The 22335-nt window shown below is 38.0% G+C and overlaps 1 protein-coding gene across 3 annotated transcripts in view; it reads right to left on the bottom strand.

Moving 5' to 3' along the window:
- Positions 1 to 22335, bottom strand: part of VAV3 (vav guanine nucleotide exchange factor 3) — a 174941-nt gene that overhangs the window by 24301 nt on the left and 128305 nt on the right. For all 3 annotated transcript variants that reach the window (XM_083846724.1, XM_083846723.1, XM_083846722.1), the window contains exons 20-21: positions 8364 to 8500; positions 132 to 197 (exon numbers count right to left, since the gene is read on the bottom strand). In XM_083846724.1, coding sequence (XP_083702850.1) covers positions 132 to 197; positions 8364 to 8500 — 203 coding nt within the window. The remainder of the gene's footprint in view (positions 1 to 131; positions 198 to 8363; positions 8501 to 22335) is intronic.

Here is a 22335-nt window from a genome sequence, read left to right on the forward strand (position 1 = left end):
TACTGAACACCACAAAAAAACAAAGGAACTAGAAATAATAGGATTTTGGTAAGGTAAGATTAATAAAGTGCTGGTATGAACTAGGAAAATTTCCTATAAATTGACAAACTGAAGTGAACAACTGTACTTACACATGGGCTAGGCTTTACTGCATCACTTGGGAAGAAGCCAAGCTCTCCTGTTGTTAGATTTCTGCCCTAGAAAAAAAAAAATCCCATTTTTGAGACATTATGGCAATTAATAATAAATAATACACGCACAGCAACTTAGAACCGTAAGAGTTTACCAAAGAGAGCCCTTAGAATAAAAATGCTACTCTAATAAAGAGTTACTCAATGGTGTTTTTTAAAAATATACAATTAAGTAGTAATTATAGATGACATAGATGAGAGTTCTTGGAGATAAAGCACAAGGTGTACTCCAAGCCTGAGTTGTAATTCCCAGTCCTGTTAATGTCTGCAGTGTCTGAAGTCTTCATTAAAGGTGATTCCAATTACCTCCTTTCAAATCACTTCCACCTAAGTTGGCATCACTCTAGCAAGAGCTGCCTCGCTACAACATCACAGAACCCCCAAACACCACCACCATGCAGTAACGGCTGCAGCACCCAAGAAATCATGCCAACTCCAATAGGAACTTATAGCTAATAATAAATCAGCCAATTTGGATATCAAATTCTACAGTTAAGATTTTCCCTAAATTGTGCAAATCACTGGAAATTGTGTGGGCACAAGAACACCAACAGAAGTCGAGATTTACTGTCTTATGCCATAGTCACAACAACATTGTCGATGTGGGCACGCAGCTGGCAGATGAGCTGCAGCATTGCATTCACCAAGGCCTAAACTGAGCCTTTGGGGTACCAGTTGGGTTCCATCAAAGTTGCAGGACCACCAAGTTCCTCTGGGCTTCTCAGTGCCAAATGCGACCTGATCATTACAGAGCCATGCCTAAGCAGCAATAAATTCATCACTAAGCCTTCCTGAAGAGCTCTTTCTCAGCCAGTCAGAACAGGAAAAAAAAAAAAAAAAAGAAAAAAGAAAAAAGAAAACCACACCTTTCTAGTGCTAGTAAACATTCAGCTGCGACCATGCCAACCAGATCACTCAGAGCAGCATAGAACACATGGCTAAAATTTCCAAACAGGTGTCTAAAATGAAGGCATCAAAAGGTGCATTTTGGCAAGTAAATGTTGTCACTTAACAGATTTTAGAGAGCACATAAATGCTTAAGCTCCATTAAGTTTAATATGCTGACATAACATACTATCAGCACTTGGCAATAAGAGCAAGAGCAAGTATTTTGTTAGCAATGTAATCTTGAAAGCAACATTTATTATTCTGACTACATACCTGCAACACAAAGTTTAAGGGGAAAAATGCTTCAGAAACACTTTCCTTCTGTCTGCCTGAATTTGCATCCTTATACTGTATTTACCCCCCAGTGTGAATACCTCTGAATTACAGGTTTGACTTACGTACCTCCGACAGTCTCCCATCTTAACGATCCCTATTTACCATACTAATCTCATCTGAACAGTGATATCACAGTCAATACAGCCAGCCACTAGAAAAAATATATTAATGAGAAAAGGCATTCTAAGCAGCACAATTAACCAATAAGTTTGTATGTGCCCACACACCATTGTTATATATGTGAAACATTTATATGAGGTAAAAGAAGCTGAAATAGATGATACATCATGCAATGTATGTCCACATCTAGAGAACAGCCAAAAGATCAAAATCTGATGAGCTCAGGGTCAGAGATCTCTGGTACCTTCTGACAGCGCAAGAAGGGACATCTTTTCAAATGTTCAATAGTGTTTAAAACTCTATGGACATTATCAAAGTGCCACATCCTTCAAATCAGAAATACAGTCTGGATACTTGCAGGATTATCTTTCTCCTCCAGAATTTTTTTGTCCACCCACAAGTCTAGAATGAAAGCTCATTTTAGCTTGCAGGCACTTAAATGCTTCAATCTGCACCACGCTATAACAAGAACATAGCTGTTTCATGCCCTCAAGTTGAAGGTGGGGGGGAAGAGAAAAGCCACATTGCAGCCACTAAATGAACTGCAGCATGTACAGAAAGACCCAACCACGAGGCAGTAAGATGCAGAGCCAGCATTATACTACCTGATTTAGATGCTGTTATGAGCACACAGTGCCATGAATCACAGCTTAAAAATCCAGCAGAGCTGCAAAAATCATGAGATTAGCTGTGCTCCACACATTAAATCATTATCATCACAATGCAGATCTTACAATGTAGACACACTCAGAATAAAGGAACTGAACTGCAATCCATAGGCTGGATAACATTTTAACACGTATGCGCACTTTCATTACGTATTCTGCAGGTAGCAAGTCAACCACACTTGCAGCACAAAATGAATCATGTGAAGATTCATTTGACACACCTAACATTCATTGAAATGAAAAGTGGCAAGAATGTCATCAGTGGACAAACTAACATGAAAGGTACCGATTAACAAATACTCCCACTTGTCAGAAGATGCTGTGGGACATTTTGTGTCAAAATGTATGTCATTTTGTTGGGCAAGAAGAGGCTACAAGTGTAGCATGCATTCTATGGACGTATACCAAACCCAAAGTGAAAGCAGTAGTCGTCACGTGGACAGGCTCTCATCATACAAAACATCACTACCATCACTGGGACACCAATTCCTCAAGTACTACGACTGGTACTAAACTTTGCCTTTACATTTTGAACAATTCCACGAATGTAATAAACACTGAGAGAACCCCAAGAAAGGCTTTGCCTTCTGAGGAAAAGCTTTACATTGGATCACTTCAGATGTCTTTGCTAGTTAAACAAAACCAATCCCTAAAACAGAACAGGTTTTGATTTATCACAGATTGCTCAAGGAAAGTGCTCACTAGAAAATGTTCTGTAGATAATGAACTGATATAAGTCATTTGATAATGCTCTTCGGATAGTAGGTTAATTTATTTACCTTCAGAAATCCTAGCTAAACTCATCAAGGCTTGGTGTCGTTCATACAAGAAACTGACTTGTCAGATGATGGTTTTAAAATTTAAGATCTATCCATCAACTGGTCATGATTAACAGCAAAATTATCATGCCACCATGCTTCACTTCTACTAATCATTTCTTTCTATTTTACATTTCCTGCTTGCTAATTGCTTACTGTTTGATGAGTAAGCATTTCATTTCCTTTGAACACTCCCTGTAAAGACTTAGGGTCATCATAAAAGCAAAAGCAACTGACTGGACAGAACTGCTTTTAACATATATATACACTATTACGTTGTATTTATGTTTTAATATATATGTGCATGTGGGTACATGTATTCGTACATATTAATATATATAAGGGCCAATGAAGCCCTTCAGTCCATTTCTTTCAATGACACTCTCAGCAAGACTAGAGGCTGACTCGCTACTCTTGTACCTGTGTTAATGGAAGAGGCATTCCCAAGTCAAATGACACTTCTGCTATTTCCAGACTCCTCCCTGCTATTTAGCTATGCAATGCGCTGCAACTTCAGTGGGCTCGCACAGAGCTAGCATTCCAGGATACCTAAAAAATTATTAATTATTGTGTCCTTCACCCATTTTTTTTTGTTTACTGCAAAGTATCTGGTGAAGAAAGACACTAGTTGGATGGAAAAATCACAAACTGAAAGAAAAAAGCCCTGTTTTCACTTTCAGAGAGCACTTTTACAGTGCTGCCTCCCCAGTATTTCAGAAGACATTAGGTAACTCTAAGTTTAATACCAGTTTATTTGTATGTATCGTAAACATCATGGCTACAGGTAAGCATGTTGTAAGAACCACAATGAATGAATGCTGCCTGTATTCAGCAGTATATCAGAACATATTTACTGTCAACTCTACTTCATGCTGAAAGACTAAAATTAGGAAAATTCAGTACAGTACACCTGCTTATATCCTAAAAGTTGCATGACAGGAGAGAAACAAGCCTCTCTCACGGAAGTCCTTGCTGCTGCAGTACTCATGCATGACTTACACATGCATTAACTTATCCCACAGCCAGAGAGGGAAATGCTATGCAGGACAGATTACATGATATACATGCAACAGACAGAAAAATATGTTCAGTAAGAAATACAGACTACCATTAATATGAGAAAGCGACTTTTCTAAGAGACCCTTCAAGATAAGAGTTTTAAATTGCCTAACAAACAAGGGGCATTGTAACATACACTGAAAAATCTTAACCCAATATACAGCTATGATACCACAATGTGAAATTAAGATCATCTCCTATTAATGAACTGCTACAGCCTACAAAGCTGCACAGTAAAATCACTCACTTTTCCAATATAGTGTAGCAATATACAGAATCTATATAAGGAACTCAAAAATTACTGGTATTTTAAATGAAAGTAATTAAAAATCTATCCCTTTATAAACATTTTCAACCAGCATCAGCATTACATGGAAAACGCCAAACCAGGACAAAAGCAGTTTTCAGACCTAATTCAGGCTAGCTCTCTATTGAATTCCTTTCATCTAAATTCAAGGCAAAGCAGCATAATTCTAGAGGATGCTTAAGAACATCCACCCTAGTTCTGCTCATTTATGAAAAATCCCTTGAAAAGACAAAAATTCCAAATAAAGGAAAAACTAGACACACAGCACATCTACTCAGGTGCTCAGGGAAAACTTAGGAACAATTTCACAGAGAAGCTTTCTGATGTATAAATTAAGGCCCTTATGTTCTATCATCATTTCATCTGAGCAAAGAAGTGCTTCAAGCTCTTCCTCTTTCCCTCGTACTCAGCTCCCACCTCAGACTGAGGAAGCTGAAGTCTATATTCTCTCTCAACTTCCAGCCCTTACTTCCCTTGTTTTTTAGTGTTTGTTTGGGTTTTTTTTTGCCCCCCCCCAAATATACACAAATGCAATGTTTTAACATATATGAGTAGGAACCATATTCCAGATCTGCTCTTTTCCCAGCAAAACCAAGTTTTCTTCTGCATGCTCTCTGTGCAGAGTAGTTCCTGTTAGCTATCTCTAAGCTGCTCCCTCTCAAAGCATACCCTTTCAGGATCAGAAAGCTTACCTCCTCCTATCTGCTACACATTGAGCCTTTAAAATACTTTATCAAAGCCAATACCCATTGTGTTTTGGGGTACACCAACTATCTAGAAAGTCTTAAAATGAATATTGTCAGTTTAGCTTGAGGTAACTACTTTGAACGGAGACATCAGATTCATATTTCCCTCTCTTAGCAGCAATCACACAGTAACTCCTAGCTTTCTGCAAAATTCTTCCCAAATGAGAATTATGCTCCATACTTGTATGGAAAAGATAAGGAGCTCATGCTAGTTCCTCTCCACATTCTGACTTTTTTCACACAGTAGCGTGTAACAACATCATTTTCCACTGTCCCAGTGGGTTGTCATTACATTGCAACATAGCAAAATTAATTCGCTCTCAAACACAATTTCCAGTTTTATATCATAAGTATATTTACAATATACTTAATGTCTTTTGGATGTTTACAGCAGGACTACTAACTACTGAAGCATTAGGAAGGACATCTGTATTAGCAATTACTTGATATGGGTTTAATTTGCATTAAAGAAAAGCTGGTTTTGAGAATGGAAAGAATCAGCCCAGGAATTACCTGTACTCTTTCAGCATACTTGAGAAAGACGATTGCCTGAGGATGGTGGGTAATTGCAGTGGAAACCTGCAAAGCTAGAATTACATTATATCTTATGGCAGGCATCGTGGCACCCCTGAAAGCCTGCCCTCAGGTTAAGCAGGTACCAGTTTACTCAGAGCAAACTGTAGAGGAGAGAAATGCTCACGTCCACAATAAAAACAAGACTACTTCAAAAGGTACACCATTACAGCTGAAACAACTAGTAGTGCTCTGGTTAAGGGTCTGAAATTTCCATTTAAAATGTCAAAATTTCTCTCCACCCACCCACTCTCAATCTCCCCCACCCCTTTTTTTTTTTTTTAATTTCATTTGTAAGTGAGGATAAACAAGCAACACCTAGGCAAAGAGCATGGCTCTTCCAGTTCTGCACCTTGACAGGAAAGAAAAGCAGTCATGCAAAATGGGATACAAGAGGATCAGCACAGGACCATCCTTTTTCTACACAAGTGTTTACTGAGAACAGCAAGATTACTTGTGATAGTATCAATCCCCTTGCACCTTCTCTTCAAAGAAAGCTTAGGTTTTGAATGATACTAGTGGGGAGGCAGAAAGCAAATGCACAGCATACAGAAATACATATCTCAACCATCTTATTGTCTCTGTGATTGGTCAGATGGTCTCTGGGAAGGCCATCATAGAAAAAAAAATCCTGCTTCTGTTTTCCAGGCTGTGTAACAGGTAGATTCATGTCTGTGTACAGCCTTGACTGACTGCAGAATTACCACAGTAACTGCTATACAATCATTCATGCAAACATTAACTTCACAGAATTTTGATATCTGTCAAAACACATTTGATAGTATTGCTTTCCAGCTGTAGTTTAAAGTAAGTATTGCTTAATAACTTGGGGTGTTTGACATACTGTAAAGAATGAAAAAATTAAACCACAAATACTTCTCTATTACAAGAATTTGAATTTCTAAAATGAGCAATGGTGCACTTAAAAATCCATTTTTATATTACTGTTTTGCAGGTCAGCTACAAGTTATTCTAAAATGCCTCTTGAATAAAATTTAGATTTTCATAAAAATGTTTTGAAGTTTTCTTAATATGCATTTTAAAATACAGATGTTGTCACAAGTCTTATGAAAACCTTTATTGAGCAGTCTGTGACAAGACCACTTGTTAAGGAAAAGATTTCCTGAGTGATTCTACTGAACATGAGAATTTTCACTATGATTCAAAACTGTTACTGAGGCTTCTGAGGAAAAAGCCTCGCCCAATTTCCAGTTTCTGCTAGCTGAACACAATTTGATTCTAGCTAAATTACTTAACATGATAGGTATAAATAACATTGACGATAATTCCAGTAGATTGAGTTGATGGATGGATATGGACATAACAATAGAATTAGTCCCACAAGGTCACAATAATTCTAGCTTATACGAAGTGTATTAGTCTGATAATTATACTGTCTACTTGGTCACTTGATCCCAAATCAAGAACATGCTTAAGTACTTCTCTGAATCAGAATTTAAGAACAAAGCCCTAAATATAAATCTATATAGGCAAAAATCTGACTACCAACGTTTGACAAAATTTATTTTTCACAATGTGAAATATCATCGGTCTGCTATATAGCAATTTTTTTTCTTTTACAACTATTTACATATTGTTTAATAGATAAAGTAATTCTATTGGTTATGACCTCCCCAGGTTAAAAGTTGTTCAGGATCACCCAGAAGTATAGGAACAGAGTTCACTGATTCTGTCCTGAATAGTTTGGAGAAGATCATCCTCACTGAAGCCAGCGAAAAACAATTATGTCTTAATTCATGTTACAGACCAAGCTGTTATGACTATATTTATTAATTTAATATAGCCATAGAGAAAAAATAAAATCAAACAAAAAAATCAAACAGCTACAACAATTGAAGACAGCTGATGCTTCCCTGTTATTGTTCTATTACTACCCTGGATGTTCTTCTATTTTGCTCTGTTTTCAATCCAATAATCTATAATCCAATAATATCAGTAGTATGCAGGATTCTAGTATGAAAAAAAAAAAAAAAACAAGAAAATGAGACGTTTTCATACACCTATCTTTAAAGTAAATAAACTTTCCAGCATTTTTAATTCTTCTTTATAGTGCTCAACTAAAAAGAAATTTCATTAACAGTAGTGATATGTATTATGTGATACTGAATTTCTATCAAGGTAACTAATGTTGCTGTCAATAGATTATACTTGTCCTCTGTACATAAAAACTACCCTCAAATGACTTGAGAGGTAATCAAGATGCTTAGGTGTGGTTCTGTTTTGCAGAGCAATTTCTCTCCCCCATAAATCTACTACCTGTAACTGAGTTTTGCCAATACAGATTCCAGTTCTGCCATGCCGGAGAAGCAATGAGTGAAAATACATAGGACTTTGCCATTTATATGTCAAACCCTCTCCTTAACTCCTATAATTTCAATGGAAGGATTGCTACCTATGTCCTGTTCTTGCAGATTTACTCAATACGACTTTTACTCTAAGGCTGCAACATTCAAGCCTTACACAATATAGGTACTGTTGGTACTACAAAAGTAAGAACAGTTGTATTAGATATTTATTTTGGTTAAAACAAATCAGATTTTCCTTGTTCAAAAAAAAAAAAAAAGGAAGTTACAAAAGCAAAATATCAACACATTTGTTATCTGGGATTAATGGCTATTTGGTAAATCATACAGTACCTGCCAAAATAAGCTATGTGCATCGCCTGTAATAAGTTCAATAGTGTCCCCAATCTGGATATGCAACGGTGGACCATCTTGTGGCGCTGGTTGGGGTATTCCATTGTAGTTTCGAATTACTTGCATTTTTGGTAAACCTGAACCAAAAACAAACAAACAAAAAACAAATTAAACAATCAAATATATTTTAGTTAGCAACAATTTATGAAGTATAAAGACCATAAAAGCATCCAAAAGACACTGTTTAATAGGTACCTGATTATGGCACAAAGGCAGACTATTTCTTTCACCTGGTTATTACCTCATAAAAGTTTATTATCACATACAGCCTAGCTTTTTTTTTTTTTTTTTTTTTTTAACTATTTTTAAATAAAAAGGGCAGGAAAAAAAATAATTTGTCCTTCCTTCTTCTTAGGGCAAAGTTTGTTTCATTTCCATGAAGACTCTTCCTAGAAGAGCCTCCTCCTTCATTCCTTTCCCTCCTCTTCCTTCTATAAGTGCAGAGATCCCTGGATCTGCGTATTGTTCAAATCTCACTGTTATTTTTGTAATTCTAAGCTAAAAATTGTGATGAACAGGTATTAAAAATACCAATATGGACAATCTCATAGCTTTTAGATCAATATTACTGAAGAGCCTACTGCTCTTGTGAACATGTTCAAGAGAATAAGGCTGACATTCCTTCATTTTTTGACAATATTTTGGGTTACATGTAGTGAAGCTTAGATCAATTTAATGTTTCATTTTCAAGACAAGAACTCTGGTTGCACACTACTACTTCTAAATGAATACCGGCTGCATTTAGACAGCTGAACCACATTTCTTTCTTTATTTAAAGGGAGCAATCCACCCCTAGAGAAACAAAATATTTCACTCAAAGATTATTCTCGCTACCTCTACAAAGAATTAAGTCATTGTTTCTGACTACAGTTCAAGAGCCCTCCCCAGCAGATACGAAATAAGGGGGAGGGAGATTTCAGCACGAAGAGAAAATTGTGGGTACTCTAACTCCATGTTCTTATAACTATAATTGCACTTGAAAAAAAAATACTTAAAGCATTATGGACAGCTAGTCTATTGCACTAAAACAGTGTCCTGTGATATTATAAGAATACTTGAAATCATGTGAAGAAGTGCCAGCTCCATAAGAAACATAGCAAAGACTTAAAAGATGTTATGATAGCATTTTTTTCAGTCTTTATACTGCCAAGGAAAGCATCATTTCAATAGAACAGGTCTACTGTTGATCACTCTCGCTCTACCTTTAATTTATACTTTGTGTAATAATTTCCCTGGTTTTAGCTCCACATGGAATTTTCAAGATTACTATAATTAAGTGGGCATATCCATTTATAATCTTAACCTCAAACTTTTCTGGTTAAGTAAGATTTTGTAAGAACGTATACTAATAGTACAAATAAGAGTGAAGGCACACAAAGTCAAGGTCACTGGGCAGCCATGTTTAAACAGCTTCTTACTGGAAAGTAATAGAATCAGGGTCACCTGGGTTTGACTTTCAAGATCACGTCCAACCACCAACCTGACCTAACAAGTCCCATCACTAAACCATGTCTCTTAGTGCCACACCCACACGTCTATAATATCTCCACGGACGGTGACTCCCTCACTTCTCTGGGCATCCCATTCCAGCTCACGACCACCCTTCTTCAAGAAGATTCTTCTTCATGTTCAATCTAAACCTCTCCTGTTGCAACTTGAGACCATTTACTCGCATCCTGTCACTTGTTACCTGAGAAAAGAAACTGACACCACCCTCCTCACTGCAGCCTCCTTTCTGGTAGTTGTAGAGAGCAATGAGGTCTCCCCTCAGCCTCCTTTCCTCCAGACTAAACAAACCCAATTCCCTTAGCTGCTTCTCACGTGTCTTGTTTTCTAGTCCCTTCACCAGCTTCACAGCTCTTCTCTGCAAACACTCGAGCAACTCGCTATCCTACCTGCAGTGAAGGACCCTAAACAGAACACAATATCCAAATTGTGGTCTCACCAGTGCTGTAATCAAGAGGATAATCACCTCCCTAAGTCCTGTTGGCCACACTATTTCTGATGCAGGCCAGGATGCCATATGTGTTTTGGCCACCTGGGCACACTGCTGGCTCATGTTCAGTCTGCTTTCAACAAGCTCCCCCAGGTCTTTTTCTGCTGGGCAACTTCCCAGCCACTCTTCCCCAAACCTGTACCACTGCATGGGGTTATGAACCAAAATCGGAACCGGCACGTAGCCTTCTTGAGTGTGATGTGATTGGACTCAGCCCATCGATCCCACCTATTCAGATCCCTCCACAAAGCCACAAGCAGATCGACAATCCCACCTAACTTGGTACTGTCTGCAAAGACACCGAGGGCCCACTCGGTCCCCGCATTTAGATTGAACATTAAACAAAACAGGCCCCGACACCGAGCCCAGAGGAACACCACTGGTGACCAGCCACCAAGCGGGCTGACCTCCATTCTCTAGGACTCTCTGAACCCAGAGATCCAGCCAGTTCTTCGCCCAGCAAACTGTTCACCTGTGCAAGCCACAAGCAGACAGTTTCTCCTAAAAAAATCCTGTGGAAAAGCGTGAAATGCTCTACTAAAATCCATTTAAACAACCTCTGTTTCCCTCATCTACTAAGCAGGTCATCCTCTCATAGGAGACCAGGTTAGTGATTAACTTCTAACAGAAAGGATTGGTACGTCTGGAAAAGACCTAATCGTGCTGCAAGATCATTATTGCAATTTAGGCGGCAAGAAGCACAATTATTTGTCATCTCTTACATGATCTCCTCTAAATTGTATGAAACATGAAAGAAATCACGTTCAATAATTACTACTCTGTAGTTAAGAATAAATAATACTCCCAAGTGCTGATGAAACATTAAGCAAAATAATACCAGTTCCTACATTACTCAATCCAAATTACTTCATAACTTTTACTATTTCTTCAGGTTACTGGTGTACCTAAAATGGGCACCTAATTATTACTAGGCCATTATTCTACTTAGGTAAATACCAGACCTTGCTTTATTTCTCAGCTTAATGCTGTCATGCTTTGAAATTCTGATTGAGCATCAAGAAACACTGCACCTATTGTGTGGCAAATGAAAGCAATGCTGCATACAAGCAGCTACTCAAAGCTGACAACTTCATCCTAATGCAAGAAAACTCCCTCATCACAATATAAATGATAGCTCTGCATACATGATTAACTGTGAGCATGCCCTCATCTTAGAGACATACATGGAAGTCTAACCAAACCTATAAAAACATTATTTGCTTTATTAAACTGTGTATCAGGTGATTTAGTTTATCACATTACTAATGTGCAGAAATAACATACTTAAAACGCCACCTTTGTATTAATCCCAGGTGAGAATGAAGAAATTCTCGTACTTTTTTCAGTGCAAATCCTATTGTTTGCAGTGCTTTATTTTCCTTTAAGACAATACATTTCTGAAATTATTAAGTTAATCATAAATGTGTAAAATTACTTGTAATTTTTATTTACCGGTATTTCACTGGTAATTATGATTTTTAGCATCTCTGAAAACCAGGCCAATAGAATTTGGAAAAATGCAGTGTGTGAACTAGCAGAATTATTTAAGATATAATGAAGAATTAATCATGTTAAAATATACTATGCCTAGAATACTTTCATATAATTCAATATGCTTAATTCTGTAAAATCCTACAGAAATGTTAATTACAGTACAGAGAGGTGTGATGGATCTAATCCCATCCATTCTTACCAGAGTAACCAGCTCATTCAATTTTATCTGTTTAGCAAGCTTATCCTAAAACTAATTTGTTTGTTGCTACTGTTCATTTCACAACTTCCATTTCAGCATTTTCTACTGTCCAACATAAATCAGTTCATGGCCAACTTAGATCCATTTCACCTAGTGGTTACAGGCTGAATAGTTCTTTTCCCTGCCTGCATTTGTTACAGACAGCAATCATACCCCTTCTAACTTTCATTCTGCTAGTCTAAATGAGCCAAGTTTCTAGCCTCCTCTCGTAACAGATCAGTTCCTCTGAGCCTGTATATCAAGTGTTTGACTGAAGCTCAGGCAAGCTCAAGATAGACAAGAAAAATATTCTAGAGGTTACTTTCTTAATTTGCACACGGATTCATCACAAATACACTTGTTAACAAACCTGAGTACTTGCTGGAAAACAAAACAGGAAAAAGTGGTATGTTACAGAACTGCTTTAAGTGTAGCCATTGATTAACATTCTATACTGTTTCTATCACAAATAAAGACTAGAATGTAAAATGCAATTAACATTAGAGACTGCCATTATGATGTACATAACTGCAGTATCGAGTGTATCTGACAACTCCAGAAAACTCCTGGAAAAATATCTGGCAAAAAGATATACTTTTTTTTCATGATTATGTTTAAAAGCAGATAACATTCCAACAAAAATCTCATTGATTTCCATGAGGTCACATTTCCACGTAACTGAAAATTTTTGTCAGGAAGCTTCCTGCCTAATTTTAAGATGCTAAACCAGCTTTGCAGTTTCTGACCTTCAAATCAAGGAGCAACAAACTGGCCCAGTTATTCCATAAATAAATTCCTAAATCTTGCTTCACTTGAAAAGGAGAAAAACACCAAGATTCCTAGTAAAGTCTTCATAGCCAAGCTGTGGGTCACAGATCTAAGCAAATTGATTATCTAAAGCAAATCTTGTGAGAAAAGCAGAAAGCATGCTAGAGTAGGAGTTAAATAAGTACCAGTTTAGCTGCATTATAGAAAAATAATACCCTTCAGAAAACACACTACACCTTTGAGTATTTTAATCTTATAGCTACGGGTCATAGAATCATAGTACGGTCGGGGTTGGAAGGGACCTTATAGCCCACCCAGTTCCAACGCCCTGCCACGGGCAGGGACACCTCCCACCAGACCAGGTTGCTCACAGCCCCGTCCAACCTGGCCTTGAACACTGCCAGGGATGGGGCATCCTCAGCTTCTCTGGGCAGCCTGTGCCAGTGCCTCACCACCCTCTGATTACAGAATTTCTTCCAAAAAATTTCTTCCGAATGTCCAATCTAAAACGCCCCTCTCAGTTTAAATCCATTCCCCTTTGTCCTATCACTCCACCCCCTGACAAAGAGTCCCTCCCTACCTTTCCTGCAGCCCCCCTTTGGGTACTGGAAAGCCACTGTAAGGTCTCCCCAGAGCCTTCTCTTCTCCAGGCTGAGCACCCCAGCTCTCTCAGCCTGTCTTCACAGGAGAAGTGCCCCAGCCCTCTCATCATCCTCATGGCCTCCTCTGGATGAACTCACTCTAACGGGTCCACATCCTTCTTGTGCTGGGGACCCCAGAGCTGAACACCGGGCTCCAGGTGGGGTTTCACGAGAGCAGAACAGAGCGAGACAATCCCCTCCCTCACCCTGCTGGCCACGCTGCTTTGGATGCAGCCCAGGATACAGGTGGCTTTCTGGGCTGCAAGTGCACATGGCTGGCTCATGTTGTGCTTCTCATCAACCAGCACCTCCAACACCTTCCCCTCAGAGCTGCTCTCAGTCCATTCTCCTCCCAGCCAGGATTTGTGCTTGGGACTGCCCCAGCCTAAGTGGAGGACTTGCACTTGGACTTGTTGAAGTTCATGAGGTTCGCACAGATCCACCCCTCAAGCCTGTCCAGGTCCCTCTGGATGGCATCCAGAGTCAAGGAAGGTTACATTTTAGAACTGAAGCAGTACAAAGTTAGAAGACCCATTATATATGTTTTCATCATTTCATATAAACTACTTATATTCCTTACAGCAGCTCTCCATTTATGAAAGGTACTGAATGACCCTCAGAGTTTCATGCAGATTTCAAAATGCTGACTTTTTTTTTTTGGCCAACAACATGCATAATGTATGCCCTACAACAACCTATATATGTCAAAATTGATTCCAGCATCTGTTATTTCCAAACAATGCAGAACATGGTTTCTGCTTTGGGTAGGAATCATTTTAATATACAGAATAATGACAGAGCATGGGAGACCAGGATACAAGGGTGAATTGGTGGATACACTATGTACTATAAGCATAAAGGCATAAAACAGCTTTATCTGCACTGAACATGCACTCCTAGTTAACATGAGTCTTGAAGGAAGAAAGACTTACTTTTTCTCTAGGAAAAATACATCCCAGTTACCAAATATTTATAAACTGATCCAAAAGCCACTAGCATAATTGAAGAAAGCCTCCTGACTTCAAGAAGCTTTGAATTTGAAAGAATTTCAGACCATCTGCCAGGGCCACATCTTGATGTTTCCAGAACCTCAACACAAAGAGAGCTGCTTTTCTTACAGGAAATGACATGAAGTCTCACTAATTCTGTTCTTTCTTTCCCCAAAAGAGCATGCTAGGTGTCTATTTGGAAACTCTGAACTTGTTCCAAACCTTTGTTACTTATTTTTATAGCTGCAGAAAAACAGGCTGTGCAGCAAGGACAAGGAACAGACTGACATCCTGTGATTGATAAGCCTCCCATAGCAAAGACAAGAAGAAATACTCTGTCTCAGTTCTCAGAGCAGACATCTCCAGCCAGCTTCACCCTTCAACAAGGAAATAAGGGCAAAGCAACTCATGGCAGCACCTCGTTGAGTCATCAGATTAAATATCTGAACAGTGACCCACAGTGTAGCAAATGTATTAACAGCACAAACTAAAGACTAACAGACAAAGTAAGCCCCACATTTAAGTAAAAGCAAAGGAATCCAAAATTAGCATTTATACTACAGTCAGTCAAGTTAGGCTGTGAAGATTTCGGATCAAGCATAACTGCAGATGATAAAGTAATAAGGAGCTTAAAAAAATCACTTAAAGAGGAAAATAAATGGCTTCTTAGGGACAGGAGTGTGAAGAGCAGGTGGATGGAGTTACACTTACAAACTGAGCATCCATGCCAATTTGTTAATTTTATACACACAAAAAAAAACTAAGCTTTACTACCTTTCTTGGCAACATCTTGGTTCAACACTAGTATTATAAAAAGCTAATTAAAGAGATGTTCTACTCTGAGCACGGAGTACATAAAAACAAAGTCCTACAGCTCTCTGTATGTTCTTCAAATCAGCCCTTCTAGCTTTGTGTTCATCATTGTTTTAAATTCCTCTTCCTAATGATTTCCTTGCAGAATTAAAAGCATTTTTCTCTTGCATTTTATCAAGAGAACTGCTTCTTAATTCCTAATCAGTGGCATCTACTTCTGCAACTGGGGAAGTCAACAGCATTATACAGTTACTGCCAAAGGGAAAAGCTTTCTAGAAAGACTTCGTAGCTGGTGAGAGGACCCAAGTACAGCAATGCCACCACTCAGCTTGCTGGACTGTCTACTAAAGACATGGAAGACAATAGTTGTGGTTGGGGTTTTGTTTGGTTTTGTTTTTTACTTTTAGGCTGAGTAACTTCTGACAAATTACAGAACTCATGGAACATGTCAGCGCAGTCTTTAAAGTGCCCTTTTCAGAGAGGCAATAATTTAAATAATTACTATTGGGAAAAATTAATTCAGTGAATAAGTACATAGACATACCTCAAAAGATATTTTAATTGAACTTATTATTCTCCCCATCTTAAGTCATTATTTTTGAATGTCATCATAATTAAAAGTTCTAATTTTAGATATTGCACATAAATCTTATATCCAGGCAAGACGACTGAAACGTTGAGGGTACCCAAGAATCAGTTTTGAATGTTTCACTTGTTTGTCTTCTGATTACAAGTTTGTCTTTGAGTAATATTCAGTAAAGACTCCGTGTTTTTCACATGACTAACCAAAACAATGGTTTTGCTGTTTCACTCGAATTTAAGTCAGAAGACTTCAGAAGGCTGATTCTTAAAAAATTAATAGTTGCCATTAGCCTTATTCAACTGTTTAAATTTCTGCTTATGCAGCCCAGCCAGAACTCTCTTCCATAAACAGAGAACTCCCTAGCACAGACGGAGGACAGCTTCACTGTCTCATGATTCAGATGATGAATTTGAAACACACTCCAAACCACATTCATATTTCTCTTTCACTTCAAGACAGGTGATTTCAGGACTGCCATCCTACAGGACAAACAGAACTAACAAAGAGATCAAAGCTCTCTAACCTGTTCTCCATGACTGTTCCCCCTCAACTGTTCCTGCTATTGTATCTCCTTAAAGATCTTGAAGCAGCAATCAGAGTTCCCTCCAGTCCTTTACTGCTCATCAAATCTCCATTTCCTTTAATTATTCAAAGACTTTTTCCACCATTTCTCTTTAATGCTGTGTATGTAAGCTGTATTCTTGGCAAAGACCTCTGCAAAAATGGTCAACCATCAACTCAAATAATGCTGTGTGGGAGGAAAAAATCTGTCTGCTAACAGTCTGATCAACAACTTGTTATCAGAAACAGAAAAACACCACAACTTAGGAAGTCCTTTTGCTTCTTTGGGTTTTGTAGACCTAATCGTTAGCAAAAATTCTCCTGATAAGTAGCTGTAGCTCCATTTCCAGAGAAAACCCACACAAAACTTGGAGTTACACTGCAGATCATAGCAAGAGTTCACTACAAGGAAAACGAACGAGTCTAGCTGTGTTATTCAATTTACATGGTTGAATTTTTGAAATCGTGCAACTTGTAAAAATAAACCCGTGTAGAAATATTTAAGATTGAAGTAGTTTGGTTTAAGAGCAATGCACAGAGACATCTTCCCTCGCTCTGAACAACAGCACTAATTAGCTAGTGGTTTGGGGGGGGGGGGGGGGTTCAGCAAAGATATTTGAGGATAGCTCTTTTTAATGCTCAGTGACAATAAGAGCAGCATTAGTAATATTAGCAGCACAGGTGCTTTGACACTCACTGAGGTAGATACTCCTCCCTCAGTAGCAGCTGCCAAGTCAAGGCTGAACTTAATGCTTTGCTTAGCTTTATTTCTTAACAGACGCGCACACTTGGGTCTTGTACATCCGTATGTAACTGTAGCAATAAAGAATCCCATTTTCAAATATCTCAAGTACACGAGACCTCTTCACTAAACTCCAGTTGTATTTCAAGCTTGACACTGAAAACTTCAGTGCACTGCTCTGGAATACCTGGTTGTGCCCTTCACAGCTTATTGTTTATACCCAGAAATTTGTATTTAGTATTTAAAACTTTGACGTCTGCAATTTATCCTTTCCAAAAAGACAGTACTGAAAGAAAGGGGCAGAGAGCTAGGAAGGTCACTTTACAAGGGTCACATTCACATTTATTCTGTGATAAACTGGACTGAAAACTGCTTATCTTTCAATGAAACACTTTTTTTTTGTTTCATAGCATGTCTTCTTTCAAACAAATGTTTTGTATAATCTCTCATGTTTTTTTCAAGATCTTATGCAAGCAACTAGTCCTTACTTTCAGTGATGTAAGTAGGTATCTTTGGTAGAGTAAGGGATTTTGGAATCGTCTAGATTGAAAAGAATCTCAGCACTCTGAACAAGCATTAGATATGCCCTAGTGCTAAAATATTGTTATGTGAATAAACAAAGAATCATCAGGTTTCAAAAATACACTGGTTTTGCTTCTATTGACAAATTAATGGCACTTTATTTTAGTGTAATCTACTGAGTGAATCAGGAATATGAATTTTAAAAATAATATTGCTTCAAAATTAAGAATCCTCATTATTTTCTTCAAAACTGAGCAAACCAGAGTTTTATCGTATGAATTTAAAACAGCGGTAAATAAGGTGCTGCTTTATATAAAGGTACAAGGTATGAAGATTAACCATTGTTAATTACCATGTCTTTTAATGTGGTCCCAAAGACAGGTAGGGCATTCTAAAAGGTGTATTTGTTCAAACAAGTATATGCCCTGAGGAGCTAACAACTTTTACTGGGCAGATACTATAGACAAGCTATGAAGGTGTGCCCAGACAGGAGGAAGCTGCGTGCAGCAAAAGGCTCTGAAAAAAAGGGACAAATCTTGGAAGAAAAAGAAAATAATAATCCATGACTTCAGAGACGTAATTACTTCAAGCTGTATTTTTTATACTATCTTCTGCAGGCCCAGGGATAATTCTGTGGCAAGGAGTCAGAAGAAAAAGGCTGGAGAACAAGAGCCAACTTTGTAAGCTTAATTTAATACTGTGAAATGCCATGAACCTTGAACAGGACCTCAGCATTTTCTGTTGAGTAAGCTGTAGCACATTCACCGACTAATTTTGAACAAAAGTTGGTCAGTTCAGTAACAACAAAAAATTGTCCTTTCTAAAAAACATATACACTGCAGTAACAGTATGATAGTCCAATCTCTCTTGCAGCATACCTGAAAGCACAGCATGACGGGAGGCAACCCTACCTCTCAACAAGTCTAATCAGCACAAATGGAATTAGTCATCCTGCTGACTGTGCTATCTGTACACTTAAGTAACTTGTGGACAGCAAGATGGTAACTGTACATACTATAATCTATAAAAAGGCAGACTTGAGCCAGCTAGCATCTTTAGCAGGTCTCAAATAGAACTTAAAAATATGCATTACCGGAAATGTGCTGAGATTTTATTCATCAGACACTGCAAAAATAAAAATTATCTTTCATATTTCTTTTGCGCTCTGTATTGACTAATAGCATCTGACTCTAAGATAAAAGACCTTCCTCTCAGTTTCTGCTAATTACAAGAAACAAACTCTCTGGCAAAAGAGTTGCTTTAAACGATTACATAACACGAGCAGGAAGTGGCAGATGCCTGACAAAGCAGGCAGGTTCCAGCAAATGACGGATTAAGCTCGCTTGCACGCACCCTCTTCATAATGCTGCATAATCCTTCAGCATTCCAAGTTAAACACTCTTGTGGTCTTCCTCCTCAAGCAATATTTCTTCTTGTTAGCCTCTACCCTTCTTGTGGCAGGTATCTTTTACTTCTTAATGGGCAGCTCTTACCCTACATACAAAAAAAGTCTCAGCACAAAATAAAGATTCTTTGCATGGAAACATCTATATAGACAAGCACTGTCAAGAATTGTGGCACTGCATTAAGCAGTGAAGGGACACTGCTGCTTTGCCTGAAACATGGCTTCAAAAAGTACACCTACTGATCTCTTTTTTGTACAGACTACAGTTTGAAAATAGCAAAAACTTGCTTTCATTAAAAAATTTGTAACAGTAAAAAAAAGGACGAGTTGTGATTTCACTGTTACCACAATGTAGATCAAGTTGTTTATCCCCAATCCATACTTGTGATTTTGTTTTTATTCTGCATACTTTGCACATTTGAAGCACCGGCAGTCTATGCACGTAACTTGGAAGAAGTCCAGAGGGCATGGTATTTTGTGGTATGTCCAGCTTTTCTATGCATTTGTAGTATCCCTAGCCTCATTCAGTCAACATACCTGCACACAGAAACTCAGGCCATGTTTCAAGTATCCAATGAATGTAACAAAATCTGTACATACACGCATGTCCTACATTTTATTTTATCTCACTTTTTTCATTTATAAAGTACCCTCTCTCTTCTGGCATGACTGGCATATCACAATCTACACGCAACTCTGATGCGCTAATTTCTGCAAACTCCCTCCCTTTTTAACAAAGAAAATTATTTGCAATTTTAGTACAAATCCAAAAATTGTTTAAAAAATTAAATAGCTTGATTTTCTGTTATCATTTATGTACTTAACTTGAAATGGATCACATGATAAATAAACAAGCAGTAAAAGGGTGTTCCCCATAAAGATATAAATGCAAGTGTACGATAAAGTGATCAACGGTCACTTTTTTGTTGAAATAAATTGTTATTGCTAAATTATCACAGGCAGAGATAGGAATCACATCTAGTCCTCTGTCTAGATGTCAGTCTTGCCATAACAATCAGGCTACATCTTAAGATTTTTTGGCCTCTTTCCTTCCCAATTCCTACTTAAGAAAATAAAATAAACACATGTATACCCCTCATCTACATCTTCCCAACAGTGAGAGATCTCCTATGTTCTATTTGCAGTGTGAATATGGATTGTGTACTCCAGCAAACGCCAGGAAATTTGTTAGGACACAAATCACGTCACAAAGCAACAAAGGATGAGAGTTAATGTTCCACAGAACCCAGTGTGAATGGTTTCTGTTGCACCCCCCACTAAATGCGCAGCCACAGGACTGCACTGGTTCATCAACCCGATCACAGAGGAAATCACTTATGCCCTCGTCACCACCACCTCCTCTCATGACGTTTCATCAACTTTCTGAAGCAACTTAGTCCTATAACCAGACAACCGTTATAGTTTAAAAAAATACAGTGAGGGAATAGCCAGGTGGGGAAGGAAGACCACACCTTGTGGCAGCAGCCTGTAGTTACATCAAAGAACCACCAGAGATCAAACTGACATCAGCAGAGCTCATGGAGTTGGTTCTTCCTCCCAAAAATGCTGCTCTGACAATGAGTGTCCTTTATGCATCTAAATCCCAGCATCAGCACTTCGAGCTTAGTTGATCACTCAACATTTCTCAGATGCCTGAGCCATGTGCAGAGCTACCTACAGGATTCCAATGCATCAGAAACAGAGCACTAACAAAAGCAGGGTAAAACACCCAAGAACAGTCAGATTTAAACCTTCGTAATTCTTTTACTCATCCTTTTGAGCCTCTCCCCATTTATCCTCTTCTCTCCGTGATCGAGAAAAAAAAAAAGTGAAGGAAAAACAGAAGGCAAATTGCAGGATCTTACAGGAGAAAAAAAAATAAGTTGTCGAAAATTTAGTGGTATTATGCAAATTTCACTCTACTAAAATTATCAGTGGTACTTGCAAGACAACTGCTATTGCCAGAGATGCCCCTTTACTCTGGAAGAAAAGCTGTGATCCACATCTGCATCTTTTGTTACTGTTTCATAATTCATACGATTTGCTGCTGTCAAATCCAATTAAGGGGAAAAAAAATCCAAGAAGAGTAAACATGCTGCCTTACCATGTGAACTAAAAGACAGAGCTTCATGTTCTCTCCTCTCCCCACATCTGCCACTCCAAATGAGTTGGTTAAAGAATAACCTCTAAGGTTATGAACCGTGGCAGTTTTCAAGGTACCAGATAATAAAGTTACTATTTAATTCCCTGTTACGCACTATAGATTAAGAAATGCAAGCTATGAATAGTGCAAGACTGAACAAGTCTTCTGTTTATTTGCAGGTCAGCAAGAGCAGTAAAGAAAGCTGAACTCAAGTACTTTCTTTGAATTCCTTATAAAGTTACCTTACCTTTTTTTTCCTGGATGAACAACATCAAAGAATTAAAACAAGAGGGTTGAACTAATTGATTCCACCAAAAAAAAAAAAATCAATCAGATCAATTTTGTACTGTCACTACTTGGAATGACTCTTCGGTGCTAAATGAATTCAAATATGAAATTGCTGAGTTGTTAATCATGATCTGTAACCTTTTTCTTAAAACAGCCTCAGTACCAGAGAAATAAACGACATTGAGTGTGAAAGCAGTGCTTTAAAGCAATTCAGCTGATATCAGTAGATGCCCCCATATGAATATCTCATGTTTGTACCAGGCAGCTTGGTAAAGTCTACTATTAAACCAGAATTTGCTAATATACAGATAAATATAGATAACTAATGCAACAAATAAAAAAAGAAAAAAGAAAAATGGGGCACACAGTTTAGAAGTAGACAATGAACATGAGGATCAAGATGATAGATACACTAACAGATCAGCAAAGCACTTTTAACAGGACTCACTATCAGGCTCTCTTCTGGTTTTCATGATTAGACAGTTCCCACAGAAAAAGAAGCAGCAAAAGCATAGGAAGTAGAAGATTTTACCAGTTGTTTTTTTCCCCCCCCAAATAGGTTTCCAAGAAGGTCTCCCCCTTATAAGTACTTGGTTTTTATTGTTCAAAAAATTGATAAGCAGTATTGAAATGGAGTAAATAATGGGTTAATAAGGCTTGCAGAAGATGAAAAATTGTTTCTTTGAACGCTACTTACAAAGAAATGGAGATTTCATGAACTGAAGTGTC

Source organism: Anser anser, assembly GCF_964211835.1.
Source record: "Anser anser genome assembly, chromosome: 8".
NCBI lineage: Eukaryota > Metazoa > Chordata > Aves > Anseriformes > Anatidae > Anser > Anser anser.